At 52.9% G+C, this 16,810-nt stretch overlaps 1 protein-coding gene across 1 annotated transcript in view; it reads left to right on the top strand.

The window, feature by feature from the left end:
* IFT80 (intraflagellar transport 80) overlaps nucleotides 1-16,810 on the top strand; it is a 54,391-nt gene that overhangs the window by 19,661 nt on the left and 17,920 nt on the right. The window contains exons 4-8 of the mRNA XM_056114323.1: nucleotides 724-833; nucleotides 2,744-2,833; nucleotides 3,442-3,579; nucleotides 11,601-11,780; nucleotides 15,945-16,063. Coding sequence (XP_055970298.1) covers nucleotides 724-833; nucleotides 2,744-2,833; nucleotides 3,442-3,579; nucleotides 11,601-11,780; nucleotides 15,945-16,063 — 637 coding nt within the window. The remainder of the gene's footprint in view (nucleotides 1-723; nucleotides 834-2,743; nucleotides 2,834-3,441; nucleotides 3,580-11,600; nucleotides 11,781-15,944; nucleotides 16,064-16,810) is intronic.

Genomic DNA, 16,810 nt, shown 5'->3' with positions numbered 1-16,810 from the left:
AGTGTTTGTGGGAAGTTCTGTTGGCCTGGAGTAGCACTGGGAATAGCAATCTATAAGATACGTGTTCCCTTCTGTGTGGAAAATTGAATCAGCTTACACATTGAGGTGGTTGAAACACTCATGGTCGTTGATTCCAATTTTTTTTAATTTTTGCTTTTTTGGGTCATACCTGGCAATGCACAGGGCTTACTCCTGGCTCTGCACTCAGGAGTTACTCCTGGCGGTGCTCAGGGGACCATATGGGATGCTGGGAATCGAACCCGGGTTGGCCACATGCAAAGCAAACGCCCTAGCCGCTGTGCTATCTCTCCAGCCCCGGGAGATTCCATTTTTATATCATAAAAGAATGAAGTGTATTTGTTTGGCAGATTTTAGTAGCCCACTATCTCGAGTTCCATAAAACTTCCTGTTTCTTTCTAAGGTCAATGTTAGTTTAAGATACGGGTAGACCTGCAGTGGCCAGTGCGACCCCAGTCAAGAGTTTCCCTGTCAGATTGCCCTGCACTTGGAGGAAATGAAACGACCCCGCGTTGGTTTTATTTCTGTGATTTTTGATTGAATCACATTACAAAGCTGGTCATGAGTGGGGTTCAGTCATGCAGTGACCCGGCGCCCATCCCTCCTCCAGGGTACCACGTTGCTTTTCTCATCCCCGGAACAGTCGCCCTATGCACGGGGGTCATGGTGGAAATGACTCAAGTTTCTTCTCTGTCTCGTCTCCAGGCTCGCCAGTGTACTCAGTGGCCTGGGGCCCTGACTCTGAGAAAGTGCTCTACACCGCAGGCAAGCAGCTGGTCATCAAACCTCTCCAGCCCAACGCCAAGGTTTTACAGGTACTCGCTTCCTGGGCCCTGGGGGCCGCCTGGTCAGAAGGCCACTTCCTTCCTTCTTGAAGTATTGCCAGGTGGGGCTCGTGCCCTGAGCTGCTCCACCTGCCTGTCTCCTGGGGGTCTGTGTGCAGTCGCCGCTGCGGGCTTTGTGGCCACAGCTCTGGCTACTGCCCAGAGCGCGCCTGCTGCATTTTAAATGATGTTCACTCTCGCCTTGTTCCAGCTTACACGATGCCGGTGGGGTGTAAATGTGTTCTGAGAGATTTAACCATCACAGGATTAGGTACAATTAGCATCTTTTATAGTCACGAACCAGAGAGATAAGACAGAGGGGAGGGCGCTTGCCTCGCATCTGACCGACCCCGGTTTGATACCAGCACTGCCTGTGGTCCCCTGTGCCCCTCCAGGAGTGTTCCTTGAGCTGGCCATGGCCCAAAAATCAAAAAAAGAAACATCAAAGGAATGTCACAGAATACTGAACACGCTAGGAAAAAACAAACCCGCCGGTGGGTCCCATAATGTTTATGTTGCTATTCTAAATTGTAAGGAAAAGTTCAATCATTTTGTTTATAACTTTTGAGTAGGCCAAACTTACTTCTGTAGTTCTTATTTGTTTTGGGCCTCCCAAAGAAGTGCTCAGGGCTCACTCTTGCTCTGTGCCCGGGGCTCACTCCCACAGCTCAGCCCCTCCCTGCCCTACCTGCTGGACTGGCGCTCCGGCCTCTAGTTTTGTAGCTTTAAAAGGAAATGTTTGAAATATTCTATGTACCAAATGTCTCTATGTCAAGATGTTGCTTTTGTTCCAGTAGTTTATTTCAGGACGTTGGATTAATTTCACAGTAAGCCGAGAATGAGTGGATTCTGTTATCAAAACATTTGTTTTGGAGAGTATATATTTTATGTACCTTGAAAGCAAAGTGTGAGTTTCTGCTTGTTCCCAGAGCTGGCTTGGCCCAGATTTTATATTTTTTTCTGTGTACGTGAAAGCGGGCGGTTGGAAGGGTGTCTTTAGCCCTGGGTGCCGACCGCTGAGGGCAATGCGGGCGGGGGTGGGGGTTCTGTGCCTCAGTGGTGACGGAGCCTCGAGGTTCTGCGTGCCAAGGCAGAAACACTAACACCCTTGAACCGGGCGCACTTAAGAAAGCCAGTCACTCTTTGATACGGCGTTGACGGGTTCCAACATGAAAACGTATCTGTCAAGTCTTCAAGGAAACTCTTTTCTACTTATCTTGCGCAAGCATGATGAAAGCTAGCGTGTAATGACCCGGGTGTAATAGCTATCCCGGCGTGTGAATCACGTTTAAGAGCAGGACATCAGCCGTGCTTTGTAGATCGCCAGGTTCAGGGTGACTGATGTATACCTGTATGTGCGTCCCAGGTGATACCAGTGTGCGGGATATCTTGGGGCCTGGAGACTCGGCCCCAGGCCAAGTGCTGGCCTTGTGTGAGGCCCGGGGGTCACTTCCTGGCACCACAAAAAAAAAGGGCAAAGGAATTAGGGGACAGTTTGGTGTTCAGGAGAGGGGGAGTGCGTAGACTGAGTTCCAGTGTGTGGTACGTGGAGTAAGCTCAAGCCCCGAGAAGCAGCTGAGTCAGGATGTTCCAGCGGCTGTGAGGGGAGACAGATCTTCCCAGGGGGCGAGGGAAGCCTTGGAGGGAGGCTCAGTTCCGTCTCTGAGAGGAGAAGCCTGTGGGCTGCAGACAGGGCCATAGGACTGCCTGCTCGCACGCCGCTGGCACCGGGTGTTCCTCACACCCTCTCGGGTCCCTTGGGCACTGCAGGACTGAGTCCTGAGCACAGACTCCGGAGCACGCCCTGAGCACCGCTGGGTGTGGCCCCAAAACAGGCAGGGAAGATGGGAGGGAGAAGTCTTTTCCTGACTCAGTTTCTTCTTCATCTGTTTTTCTCGTAGTGGAAGGCTCACGATGGCATCATTCTAAAAGTAGACTGGAATTCAGTCAACGATCTCATTTTATCTGCTGGTGAAGACTGTAAATATAAGGTGGGTGACATTCGAGTTTATCATCTGCTTGAAAGAATCGAATTTTGGTGAAAAATATCAAGGCTATAAAACAGTTCTTTACATTCATCATGTAGCCTGGCCTTTTAACTCCTCGCAATGCAGCAGGCTGTCAGGTCATCACTTCCAGCTAGCATTGGAAAGTTCTGGCTTTCTCAGTTGGTCTGTCTAATTTGGTCTATACAATTCGATTTAATTAAGCAGCAATAAAATAGAAATGTTGGGAACCAATTTAGGTTCAAGACACATAACTTTGGGGCTGGAGTGATAGCAGCCGGTAGGGCATTTACCTTGTATGTGGCTGGCCTGTGTTCTATTCCCAGCATCCTATATGGTCCCCTGAGCACCGCCAGGAGTAATTCCTTAGTGCAGAGCCAGGAGTAACCCCTGAGCATCACTAGGTGTGACCCAAAAAGCCAAAAAAAAGAGAAAAGACCCATAACTTTGGTCCCCTGGAGTGAGACCAGAGCAGTCAGTCACTAATACTGTACCATGCTCCTTCTAAGCCCTTCCCCGGTACCTCGCGGAGGCCAGACTTGTTTGTGGTAGTGTGTGACTGGCCGGAAACGACTCTTCGTTCGCTTCTGTAGGTCTGGGACAGCTACGGCCGCGCGCTGTACAGTTCCCCGCCGCACGAGCACCCAATCACCTCCGTGGCCTGGGCTCCGGATGGAGAGTTATTCGCCGTTGGAGCGTTTCACACTTTGCGCCTGTGTGATAAGACGGGGGTAAGTGAGTGTCAGCCAGCCCTGGTATGCGGTCACGCGTGTGTGACACTGCTCACTGGGGGCTTCGCGGGTAAGAATGGTTCGTTGGATGCATCTCATGGCACCATAGACCCCTTCGATTGGTTCCAGAATTGGGGGCCGGGCAGCTGTTTGAGACGAAGGTGTGCAGGTGTGCTTGGCTCTTTGTGTTCCTGGAGACTCCCTGCCGTCAGCGTGGTGGGGCTGGGGATGGTGAAGTTGTTCTCTCTCAGCCTCACACACGTCAGCCCCCAGCGCCAGCCTGAGCCCCGTCCCCGCCTCGGTCCCCCCTGTCCCATGTCCTCACGTTGTCACAGCTCTTCCATCTGCTCCAGTATAATTCTGTCTCAAAGTGACATGTGAGCTTGAAAGAAGTTAAGAGAAGAAAGGGAGCCATTGATATGTATCAACCCATCTTTAACACTTGGTTGCTCTCCTTCCTTCCTTAAGATCCCGATTTTCATCAGTTGTCATTTTCCTTCCTTCTGAAAACGTTCTCTCGTCTCGCTGGCGGGGTGGCTCTGCCGTTGCTACACTCTGTGTATCTGCAAACGTCTCTGTTCTTCCTGCTTGTCCTCATGGCGCATCTCCCCTGGACGCAGGTGCGGGCCTGCTGCCCTTCTCCTGCCTCTGCTCTAGCCCTTTGAAGATGCTGCCCCCGGGGCGCGGGGCCCTCCGTCCTCAAGGAGACCCTCTGCTTAGCACTAACGCGTTGCCCTTGGCATGGCGAGAGCTGTTTCTTGGTGGCTTTGCCACTTTCTCTCACCTTTCAGTTGTTTCATGATGATGGTTTTCTCTGTTTCTCTCTACTCTGTACATTTATGATTTCACCAAACATGGAAAATTTGGGGTCATAATTTTTTATAATAAATTTCCCTTTATTCTCTCTCACTTTCTCTCTCTCTCTCTCCCCCCACTCCTGGAGTCCAGTTACACAGTTTCTGTGCTTTGGATATTGTCTTCACAGGTCAGCAAAGCTTTGTTCATTCTTTATTCATTTTTTTTTCAGTGTTCTAATCGGATCCATTTTTTTTTCCTAATTCATGTTTACTAACTCATTGGCCATTTCTAATCTTCTTATAAGTAAAGTTAACTCCAGATATTTTATTTTCTAACTCCCAAATTCCATTTATTTATTTTCTCATAATTCTTATTGGTTACCAAGATTTTCTGTTATTAAATATTCAAAACCATATTTCCATGAAGACCTTAACTCAATATTAGTTATGATTAAGTCTGGAGCAATATATCATACAGGTTCAATTTCAAATCAGTGCTGAGCTTATTTGGGTGTGGTCCAAAAACCAAACACACACACACACACACACACACACACACACACATCTTCATTATGACTTGGATTTTAGTTTTGGTTGTGTTTGTTTTGGGTCATACAGCCCTGCAGGAAGACACCGGATGGTGCCCGGGATCAGCTGTGCCTCCTGCCAAGCTCACTCCAGCCCTGGCATGTTGGGTGTGGGAGCCATGAGGGCTGGAGTGTCTCAAGAGCCCCCATGTTCTGTGTTCCCGGGGGGCTCTTCGGCTGACTCCCACCCCACCCAGTCCCCGGGGGCAGAGGTGCATCCGGCAACTTTCTCCTTCCCTGGATCTTAGCTGCCCTGTGTCAGTCCGCAGTATGTTACCAGGGCTAGGGGCTGTTACTCAGGATGCCCCCATCCTTCCCACTGGCTCCCCCAGGGTGTGTCTGCTTTTAAAGACCTTTCGAAGATTCCATTTGCTTCTCTGTTTCCCATCTCCCCTCTCCGGTTCCCGCGTTCACTTCTTCTCAGGACCCCGGACCCCCCCAGCTGGACCCCCCAGCTGCTGTCTGAAGGAACCAGCCCCTGCCCACCACATGCCCTGCGTGCCCCGGGGGAGAGGGAGGGCCACACCGCTGGACTCAGGGCTGCTTCTGGCTCTGTGGTCCTCAAGAACCATAGGCGCTTCCCAGGATTGACCTGCAAGGCCAGCACCTTCTCCTGCCTGTCACAGCCAGTCTCATCGTGGGAGTCAGGGACTCTGTGGCCTGTGGCCGACTCGCTTCCCATCTCCCCAGGGTCCTTTGGTCCAGTCTGTTCCTGGGGAAAGCCACGTTGCCTGACGGGTGAAGAAGCATCTTACCTGCGTGGTTCCCTCCTGCCCAGCCTCCCTTAGCGTGACTGGCCCAGCTGTTCCCCGACGCCGTCTCCCTCCTAGGCTTGCTCTCGTCCCCATGCAGCTACTTGAGTGTTTTCTGGAGCGCCTGGGTGCCGGCGGCAGTGAGAAGGCTGGCCAGGAGCCGCGATAACAGGGCGGTATCACTCGTTACAGATCGGAAGTTTAGACTGTCCTGGCAAAAGTGTGGGAAGTAATTGATTGTGAGTGGTAAGAATCTTCCTGTGCATTTGAGAGCTCTGTGTATGTTGCACGTGTGAGCGTGTGTGTGTATGCTATGCGTGTAAGTGTATGTGTGTGTGTCTGTACACTGTGTGTGTACACTGTATATGTGTATGCTGTGTGTGTGTATGTATGGGTGTGTGTGTGTGTGAGTGTGTGCCTGTTTGAGATTCACCGTTCAAGACAGGGTCCAGGAAAATAGCCGACTGCCTCGAGCAATGCACAAAGTATAGGCACATGGCAGTAAAAATATGATTTTTTTGTGTGTTCGGGACCACACCCTGCTTACTCCTGGTTCTGTGCCCAGGGATCACTCCTGGTGGACTCGGGGGACCAAATGGGGTGCTGGGAATCAAAGGCGGTCAGCCACATGCAAGGCAAGCGGCCTGCTTGCGGTGCAGTCGCTGCGGCCCCTGACCCACTCAGGAGGAAACGAGGCCCTTATCAGCAGGCTGTGCTGAGGATGCGGATCGGTTCGTGTGTGTGCGTACATGCGTGTGTCTGTGTCTGTGATGCTCGGGACCATCCTGGGCTCCCCCACCGTGAGATGAGCTCTCCCACTCCGTATCAGTCCTGAGAGGCAGCTGAGCTGAAGACAGTTTGGCGGCACGTGGCCAGCAGCCAGATCCTATCTTCCTCGACACGTGTACTGTGAAGAGGTCCTGGTACACATTCACAGAGCTGAACGCACAGTCGTTTCATCAGAGGGTGTGAGGAATCTTAGGAGTGATTCCCGGGTCCCCAGTAGATTGGCCGGGGTGGCTGTTACGCGCTGAGTCTACGGCAGCGGGCCTCAGCACGCTAACAACGGGGAAGAGGCAGCGGGGGAGAGAGTGCAGGGGCTCAGGTACTGGCTTGCCCTGCCGACCACAGTTCAGTTCCTGGCACACCAGATGGCCCCCTGAGCACGGCCAGGAGTGATCCCTCAGCACAGGAACAGGAGTAAGCCCTGAGCACTCCAAGATTGGCCCAAATCCCCCTTGCTCCAAAATGGGGAGAAAACTAGGTTATATCAAAGGAAAATTGGGAAGATTTCATGTAACATTTTATAAGAGAACTAGGTTTAAGAGAGCATGATGTTCTGTGATCCCACATATGTAAAAATGTACATAAAATGTATCTCTAACTACAGGCTGAAGGTATACCCATATTGCTGGATAATCTACTTGGGTCATCTTTTCTATTTTTTTTTTAATTTAGTCGCCGTGAATTTCAAAGTGATTCATGGTTGGGTTTCAGGCAAACCATGTTTCAAGCCCAGTCCCTCCTCCAATGCCCCCACTTCCCTCCACCAGTACCCCCCCATATATAATTTTGGGCAGTATGAGTCTTTGTTAGGGACGGTATTGTTTGAGCAGTAAAGGTACTTGAAAAGTAAAATGAGCAAAAAAGGCCTGACATTGTGACGGGCTAGGACCGCCAGGAGCTGGTCCTTGTGCCAGGAGTGATCCCTGAGCACTGCCAGTGGCCTCAGAAAGGAAAACTCCCGTGCATTTCCAGCCATATATTACCAGAAATCAAAGCAGGGAACCAATGTCCACTCACGGAAAAAAAGCAAGAAGCAACCATTCATGAGGAAGTCGGTATCAGACTCATTAGGCAGAGATTTTCTCACGGTCCTGAGCTGACCTTCCTTTTAGCAGCAGGTGGCGCTAGTGCTCGCCTGGCTCACGCCCAGGTTCAGCGTTGTCTTCATCTAGAGGCTTTGTGGAGTTGTACAGAGAAGGCTGAATTTGGGTGGTACTTCTCTTCTTCTTACTTTATTTAAGCACCTCATGTGCAAAGTGATTCATACTAAGTATTTTTGATTTAAGATTTTTCTTTATTGAATCACTGTGAGATGCATAATTACAAAGTGGTTCATGACTGGGTTTCAGTCATACAGTATTCCATCACTTGTCCTGCACCAGTGTGCGTTTTCCACCACCAATGTCCCAGGCTTCCCTCCCGCCACCTCCACCCTGCCGCTATGGTAGGCGCTCTCTCTCTCTCTGTCTCTGTCTCTGTCTCTCTCTGTCTCTCTCTCTCTCTCCCTCCCTCCCTCTCTCCCTCCCTCCCTCCTCCTTTTTCTCTTTTAAGCACTGTGGTCTGCAGTACTGAACAGGTATCCTGCATATCACTTTGCCTCCTTTCAAGCACCCAGTTCTTGTCCAAAATGATCGCTTCCTATTACTGTTGTCCTAGTGGTCCCCTCTCTGTCCTAACGGTGGCAGGCTTCCTACTGTGGACCAGTCCTTCTGGCCCTCAGTGTTCCAGCCCACTCCCACCACCAGTGGGACCTTCAGTGCACCACTGTCCCCAGTTTCTCACCCATGCCCCAAGCCTGCCTCTTAACAGGCACAAAATATTTTACATGAAAAATACTTCAGTAGAGAACTTGTGAAAATTGTTCCATCTCACCATGGGGTGATTAAGTCCTTGTCTGAGGGTTACCTGGCTTCTGTGCCCCTTTCCCATCTAGCCTGGTCACTGGGACCTGGCTGTCCGGCTTGTGTTCCGAGTTGTGTTCCAGTTGTGTTCGAGTTCCTGATTCCAGAGACTCCAGGATGTGTCCAGTAGGGAGGTGCGTTTCAGTGGCTTGGCTTTTGTCTCCTCCAAAGTTAGTGGAAAAACCGAGAGCTGGGTCCTTCCTTCCGTGGCGGTGGTTGTGGGATATGGGTGTGGCTGCTGGGCCTTTCGTCGGTGCAGGGTTGGGGGTGGGGGGTGGGGAGAAGCTGCCCACTCCCAACTCCAAGAAGACCTCAGAGCTCTCAGCCCCGAAACCAGTGTCCCTGAAATTTCCCTTGGGTTGGTATCTCTGCAGATGAGTCGTGCAGCAGTGAAGTCGGGCTGTTTGCGTGGTCGGTGCCCCAGAGTTCTCAACCAGAGGACAGGGGTCCTGTGGTCCTCAGCAGCTAGGTGGCATCTCCTCCGAGGCTCGGGGTGGAGCTGTGAAGCTGGCCGCTGCTAACTATGGTGGTGGCCGTGGGGTCTGGGCTCTGCTCTTAGGTTATTCATAGTGAAACCCCTTTACTTTTTATTTATTTTATTTATTTATTTTTATTAGTGAGTGATAGCACAGCGGTAGGGCGTTCGCCTTTCAAGTGGCCAACATGGCCAACCCGAGTTCGATTCCTCCGCCCCTCTCGGAGAGCCCGGCAAGCTACCGAGAGTATTCGATATGCCAGACACAGTAACAACAAAGTCTCCAATGGAGACGTTACTTGGCCCGCTCGAGCAAATCGACGATCAACGGGAGTGAGGTACAGTTGTAGACTTACAAATTTTTGTGCTTGGGTTTCAATTATACAATGATCAAGTACCCATCCCTCCACCAGTGCCCATTTCCCACCACCATAGGTCCCAGCATCCCTCCCACCCCCATCCCCCCCGTCCCACCCTGCCTCTGTGGCAGGGCATTCCCGTTTGTTCTCTCTCTCGTATCTCTCATTTTCCTGTTCGGCGCTCATTTGCCTTCCTCGGCGTGCTCTCTCCCAAGCTCTCAGCCTCTCCTCTGCTGTCCCGCAGGCATTCTCCGTGCTGTTCAGGGGCTACGCCTCCTGCTCTCCCTGAGGAGAGCCATGGGCCTGTGGGTCGGCGGGTCTTCAGTGTCTCTGAGGCGTGTCTCGGAAGTCAGAGCCTTCAGGGCCACTACAGTGTGGTCAGCAGGTCGGGGGCCAGGGACACACCAACAACCTCTGTAAGGAGGTGAAATCTCCCTGGACGGTGGGAAGTTGTCAGTGTTTGAAGAAAGACGGAATGGATTAGACAGGATAGATGGTTTCACCGTTGATTGGGCCCTGGAGGAGGAGAGACCGAGGGGCTGCATGCCCAGCGGGGGGGGGGGGGGGGTCTCTTTTGTGATAGTCTTAAAGTCAGTAGTTTCATGAAAATATGGTTTAAAAGTACAGCTTCAGGTGAGGGCTGCAATGCCGCCCACCGTGGGAGTGGCTGAGCTGCCAACCATTCCTCGCCGGAAGGTCATCCAGATGCTCTTTGATCAGCGGGCGTCCCTCTCCATCACCGAGTTGAATCTTGGTGTGGAGTCTCAGTCATCGGTATTTTCATAGCTCTTGTTGGTCAGAGGCAAATGATCTGACTCCATTCCATGGCCCGAGGCTGATGCCTTAGATCTTGAAGCTGGTCCCAGTGTTCTTTGCCGTGGCCTCGGGTGTGGCGTGTGTCCCTCTCGGAACCCCTTCTCGGCCACGGCCAGGGAGCCGCTCCTGTGAGCTGCAGTGGCTACGGTGAGCGGACGGAGGCTGGGCCCGCAGCCGCCTGTGATGGGCCTGAGCTCCAGGGGACGGGAAGTCTGCGGGAAGTAGTGAATCTCCCCGCCCCCCCTTCCTCCAGGAGCTCAAAACTAACAGTTTGTAAAAGTTACTCTGTGGAACAACAATTCTGTAATGCAGAGCAAACCCCCCAAATCAAGTTTTTATTTGACTCTGGGCTTTAAGTACGGAAGAATGGAAGGAGAATGTGTGTGAAGTTAGTCAGAGAAAAAAACAAATCATCTTTCTAGCAAGTAAGTCTGTTGTGTCTGAAAGAGAGAGAGTCAACTGGATCAGTCCTGTCACCATATACGGTCCCCCCAGCCCCCGAGGAGTGTCCCTGAGCACGGCCAGGGGTGCCCAGAACCACCACCAAAGCAAAGCAACAAAACCAATTAGAAGTGGGGACATCGGCGAGCCTGAGACTAGGAAGCCGTCTGTCTGCCTGTCTGTCTGTCTCTTTTCTACAGCATCTTTGTTTACCTCTTAGACACAATTAACCAGCACTGTGATAAGAATGGTCTGTGCTGTTTGCAGTCCTTGGGAAGTTTTACGTATTTTTTATCATGCTATTCTGCTTTGTACTTTAAAATGTATCTTCACAGAGCCAGCGAGGTAAGGTAACTCCCCCGAGTGCATTGCAACGCATATTGGCTCAAGTCCTGGGGTGGTCCCTGCCCCGGCTATCTCCCGTGCACACAGCCGGGACTGACTCCAGAGACAGAACTGGGAGTAGCCTGAGCACTGCGGGGTGTGGGGCAAAAACACACAAAGCTACTTCAGCGTCTCTGCGTAGTAATAAAAGCATCTCATGATTCCAGGGTAAAGGCGGCCTTGTCTAAATGTCCTTCCTAGGTCGTCATAGGCTCAGTTCGGGGCTTCTTTACTTTGCTGTTCAGGCAGGAAGTGCTTTGGAGGGCAGCACACGCTCGGTGGGGGACGTGGTTCAGTCCCTGCCGCACGGTCCCCGGCACTGATGCTCCGTGAGCCGGGAGTAGCCCTGAGCACTGCCAGCCGTGCTCAAAGTCCCGGGGGCAACAGAAACTGCATTATTTAAAAAAATTGTTTTCGGAGCCACTTTTAGTGGATGTTGGAATTACTCCCCCTCCCCCGTAGGAGCCCCCCGACATGTGTGATGGGCAGGGCCAGCCCAGGCCCAAGACTCGCAGACTCACACTCAGCTCCCGGTGCTCTCTTCTGGCTTTGGCTCCTCCCCAAAGCCCCCTTGGGTCATGGTGGTCACTTAGCGTTCGCGCTTCTTCTCGGCGTTCCCTTCCCTGTGGCTCTAGGAGGCGGGACCCAGCGAGCAGAGCACGGGTGGGGTGAGGCTTGGGCTGCCTTGGGCAGGCCCCCTCTGAACCCTCCTTCCCTCCCCAGTGGTCGTATGCGCTGGAGAAGCCCAACACTGGCAGCATCTTCAACCTGGCCTGGTCGGTGGACGGCACGCAGATCGCGGGCGCCTGCGGGAACGGACACGTGGTCTTTGCCCACGTGGTGGAGCAGCGCTGGGAGTGGAAGAGCTTCCAGGTGACGCTGACCAAGAGGCGGACCATGCAGGTAGGCGCCCTGCCCGGGATCCACAGGGTTCCCCGTGTGGGTTCTTTTTTTTTTGAATTGTTATGAGTGAAACACCGTGAGGTACAGTTGTAGATTTACAAATTTTTTGTGCTTGGGTTTTAGTTATACAATGATCAGGTACCCATCCTTCCACCAGTGCCCATTCTCCACCACCACCAGTCCCAGTAACCCTCCCACCCCCCATACCCCCCATCCCACCCTGCCTCTGTGGCAGGGCATTCCCTCTTGTTCTCTCTCTCCTTTTGGGTGCTGTGGTTTGCAAAGGAGGCATTGAGTGGCAATCTTGTTCGGACTATAGTCTATTCTCATCACATATTTCCCATCCTGAGAGGAACCTCCCAACACCCTTTATCTGGTGCTCCCTTCTCTATCTGAGCTGCCTTTTCCTGGGTGGGTTCTTTTTACACCGTGTAAAGTTAGTCACTTTCAAAATCTTTTAACCCAACCAGGTATAAATTTGAGGGGGAGGGGCTGGGGGATCCCGAGCAGTGCCCGGGAGCCAAGGGCCACTCCCGGCCACACTCAGTGACTGGATCTCACAGCTTAGTGCTCCCGTCTGGGGCCACCCTGGTGGTGCTTTGGGGGGCAGCCCTGGGGGTTGAGCGGCAAGGCCTGAGCCTTCTCCCGCGTGAACGACAGGTGGGGCGGCGTGTCTCTGCAGCGCCTGGAGCGTGAGACGTGTGGCCTTTGCAGCCTTGTGGTCATTTTGTCAGAGTTCTGAGAACAGTCTCCCTTGAAGGAGTGCCCATGGCAGGCCAGATGAAGACACGGGGGCTTCCTGGGGGTGCAGAAGCCCAGGGGAGTTAGGAGTGAGGCACTTGGTAGATTAGTGACGGGAGGTGGGCTGGGGTGTCCAGGTGGGTGCGAGCTCCTCTGGGTGCTGGACGGGCCCCCGCTCCCTCCTCCCTCGGGACTGGCCAGTGTCTTGCACATGAAAGTTGCTCCCACGATGATTTTCTTTTCCCCTTCCTGGAGAACCTGACATGGGGCTGTCAGGGTCCCTCAGCACATGCGGTAGCACTGGGGGCTGAACTCAGAACCTTATGTCTGCCCTGGGTCCTCTAAGCCAGACCAGCTTAGCCTGTTCTCTCTCCGAGACCAGACGCTGCTGAGCCGTGCACGCGGGGAGGGCGCCCCTGGGTGACTAGGAAGGCGCTTTCGCCACCTGCCATCCTCCCTGCCTCCACAGTACTTTGATTGATCTGGGGTCACACCTGTTGGTGCTGGGGGAGGGGGGCTCTTTGGTACAGGATCAAACCCGGGCCTCGTAAACTGAGGGTGTGCTTAGCATGACCTCGCCTGAGGGTCAGCTCACAGAGGTCATAAAAATTAGGGAGCGTGGGAGCACAACCGCGGGGTAACGGTGGAGAGATCGGGGAACACTGGTGCAGGGACTGGCGTGTTGTCGCTGCCGCTGGAGAGACAGGCCGTCAGCAGGATTGCAAACTGTAAAGCTCAATAACAAATTAAAATGAAGTCAAGCAAGCAGAGAGGCCGGGATATGAATCTGCGGGAGGCACTTGCCTTGCATGTGTGACGTCGTGGGTTCTGCCCTGGGAACCACACGCACAAATGGAAAATGAAAATAGAACAAAACCAAATATGGATCTCGGGGCTGGGGGATAAAGAGCCCTGAAGGTTGTAAACATTTTATTCACAATAAACACTTCTTTGTAAAGATTCAAAGCGATGAAATAGGTTCAAACGCTGGTAAAAAAATTTCGAAATACCAAAAGCAGATGTTGCATTTCTCAAATAATGTCACGGTCACGGTCCTCCCGTTGTTCATTGATTTGCTTGAGCGGGCCCAGTAACGTCTCCATTGGAGACTTTGTTGTTACTGTGTCTGGCATATCAAATACTCTCGGTAGCTTGCCGGGCTCTCCGAGAGGGCCGGAGGAATCGAACTCGCGTCGGCCATGTTGGCTGTGTGCAGGGCAAACGCCCTACCCGCTGTACTATTGCTCCAGCCCAAATAATGTCTTATAAGTTTTAAATTCATTGGTTAAAGTTTATTTAAAGGCTATACTGCCCAAATAAATCCCAAACTGTCATCTTATAATCATGCTAATGTGAATGTTACCCATTTATAATTCATATCATATTCATATCACGTATTGTAACCTATCTTCATGCACAGTATCACTTGTTATAATTAAAATATCCAGAAAGTTTCCCCCAGTCCCCCAAAAGTTGGCTGACCAAAGTTAGTGGGGGGAGGAGTGCAGTCACATACCCTCTGGCAGGGAGAGGGTCTGCTGTTGTCCCGTCTCCTGTCTGTGCCAGCTGCCCCCGGTTCAGAAGTACGTTTATGAGCGGTGACACCGTTATATGGAAATGGGGACACACACAAGGTCGACACACCAAGCAAAACCAAATACTCTTCAGCCCAACTATCCAGGCTTCAGAATTTGGATAGACAGGCTGCAGATTCATAACCTCTGAGTCCATTCGAATTTTTCCTTTGTTCTGTTTGCTTGTTTAAGGTTATTTTGTCTTGGGGCTGGAGCAGTAGCACTGCGGGTAGGGCGTTTGCCTTGCTCGCAGCCAACCCAGGTCCGATCCCCAGCATCCCATATGGTCCCCCGAGCACCACCAGGAGTAAGTCCTGAGTGCATGAGCCAGGAAGAACTCCTGTGCATTGCCGGATGTGATCCAAAAAGCAAAAAAATAAATAAAAATCAAAAATAAAATTATTTTGTCTTTGTGCTACGGGGGAATCAGACTAGGACCTTCCATCTGTAAAGCAAGTGCCCTGCCACGGAATGCGTCCCTCGCCCCTAAATCACAGAGTTTTTCATCCTAGGAATGTCATACAGACACATGCGGGGGTGCAGTGGGCGGGCGTCCCTGTGCGCTGCTCACCCGCCCACCAGACTATCGGCAGAGACGACCCCGTACAGGCCAGCACAGACGGGGCTGGGCGCTTCCCTGGCCAGCCCCTCCCGTCCCAGACTCTGCAGCCCCCCCCCACCGTGGGCTGTGCCCCCACAGCCCAGCCCCCCACACAGCGGGCCGGGAAGCACGTGGGGTCCCCTAGCTGGTCCAAGAGCTCCCGCTTCAAAGATCCACAGCTTCACCCGAGCCCAAGTGCAGGAGCATTTCCCAGTTCTCTTTTTGGCTCCTGGAAGGGGCTCACCGCACGGTGCTCAGGGCTCTGCCCGGCTTGTGTTTCGTGGCGGGGCTGCCCTTACCATCCAATGCATGTGTGAGCACGTCCTTCCGTGCCAGCTGGGCCCACCCGCCTCCCCTCCGCTTTCCTCCTCCGTGGAGTCTATTCTTGTGACCTTTCGTGCAGAAAGGTGACAGGGTGAGGTGCCCTTTGGAGGGGGGCTGACTTCCGGGTAGGCGCTTCCATTGCTTGCCCGTCGGGTCTTCCCATGCTGGTACCGACCAGGGATTAGAATAGTCCAGTGTGCCCAGGACCTGGTGGCCGACACCCAGAATCCACTGATTGCCGCCGTCCGGCTGTTTCCTGGGTCAGGTCCTGTAGTCAGACCCCCCTGTGGGCTGGCCCAGGCTCTCCTGGGTCTTTGCTGTTTCCTGCTTGCTGCAGTTTGGCCTCTTCACTGCCCGGCTGGTTTCCTTGTGCTTTGCTTTTGTTTGTTTGTCTTTCTATCCGCGCCCAGTTCTGCTCAGGGCTCGTTCCTGCCACTGGCGGTGGCGGCAGGGATTGACCAGGCTTCCTGCAGGCCGAGCACCTGACCCCTGCGCTCTCTCTGGCCCCCAGGCCCCCTGCTGAAGGCTGGGAATGAGCAATTATAACTCCAGGAGCCCCGGGAGCCTCTGAGCTAATGTCACATACAAAGTTCAAGGCCTCCCACAGGAACTAAACCAGTTTCGTCCCTTGAACCCCGCAGGGCACACTGCTTTGCCCAGATCTCAGTGTGAGAACCGGGCATATCGCTCAGGGCAGCTTGCAGGCTGAAAGCGACCCTGGGTCTCCTTGGTGGGGGGGTTTCAATTTCAGTAGCCGGCTTCTAAAGCCGCTCTGAGTGGTCGCTTCTCTCTGATTGATTAGGTAATCCAGAGAACACTGAACCGGGAGGCAGGGGGGTGGGAATCTAGCTAACCTGGTTAGAACGCGGCTGGTCTCACTGCCTGGTGGCGGCCATTTCCTGTCCCCCCTTCCCCCCCACGAAGGTCCGCAACGTGCTCAACGACGCGGTGGACGTGCTGGAGTTCCGGGACCGGGTGATGAAGGCCTCGCTGGACTATGCCCACCTGGTGGTCGCCACATCGCTGCAGTGCTACGTGTTTTCGTGAGTGCCCAGGGTTTTCGCCAGGCAGAACATCAGGACTTCCTGTCGCTGCGCTTGGCTTGTTTGCTCGTGTGGTTGGTTTGGGGGCCATCTCTGACTGTGCGGGGCTTACGCCTGGCTCTGTGCTCAGGGATCGCTTTTGGCAGTGTTGGGGGGACCACACGGGTTCCACGACTCCGACCAGGGTGGGTCGTGTGCAAGCACGTGGCTCCACACCTTTACCCCCTCCCTGGCCCCAAGACTATTTTTGTCTTTGTCTTTGATAGAATTTGTTTACATAGAAGTTTACTGTATATTTTTTTAATTTGTTTGCTTTGGAGTCACACCCATTTGTGCTCAGGGCTTATTCCTAGCTCTGCACTCAGGCATCAGTCCTGGTGGTTTTGGGGGCGCCCTGGTTGCTGGGGATTAAAGCTGGGGCAGCAGCGTGCAGGGCAGGCAGGCACCTTATGCTCTGTGGTCTCTCTAACCCCTGGACCATCGTTTATGTATCAGAGCTTTCTGTAATAATTCACCTGCATTCTCCGAGGATCACCACACCTTGTCCAGGCTCGCTCTGCATCTCTCTAGTCGATTCTCTGCTCTCTCAAATCTCCTTCCCACTAGGACACTTCGCAGGGCTGTGAGCAGTTTAGGAGATGGGCTTACATACATATGACACGGAGGGATTCAAGATACAGAAGATTAATGGAACAGATCTTAAACTGCAAAACAATTGAGTATTCGTGGGTGGGTTTTCTGTTTGGA

This window comes from Sorex fumeus, unplaced genomic scaffold (genome assembly GCF_029834395.1).
Source record: "Sorex fumeus unplaced genomic scaffold, SorFum_2.1 ptg000024l, whole genome shotgun sequence".
In the NCBI taxonomy this organism is placed as follows: Eukaryota; Metazoa; Chordata; class Mammalia; order Eulipotyphla; family Soricidae; genus Sorex; species Sorex fumeus.
Note: the sequence above shows the minus strand (reverse complement) of the source record. Positions and strands in the feature narration are given on the sequence as shown.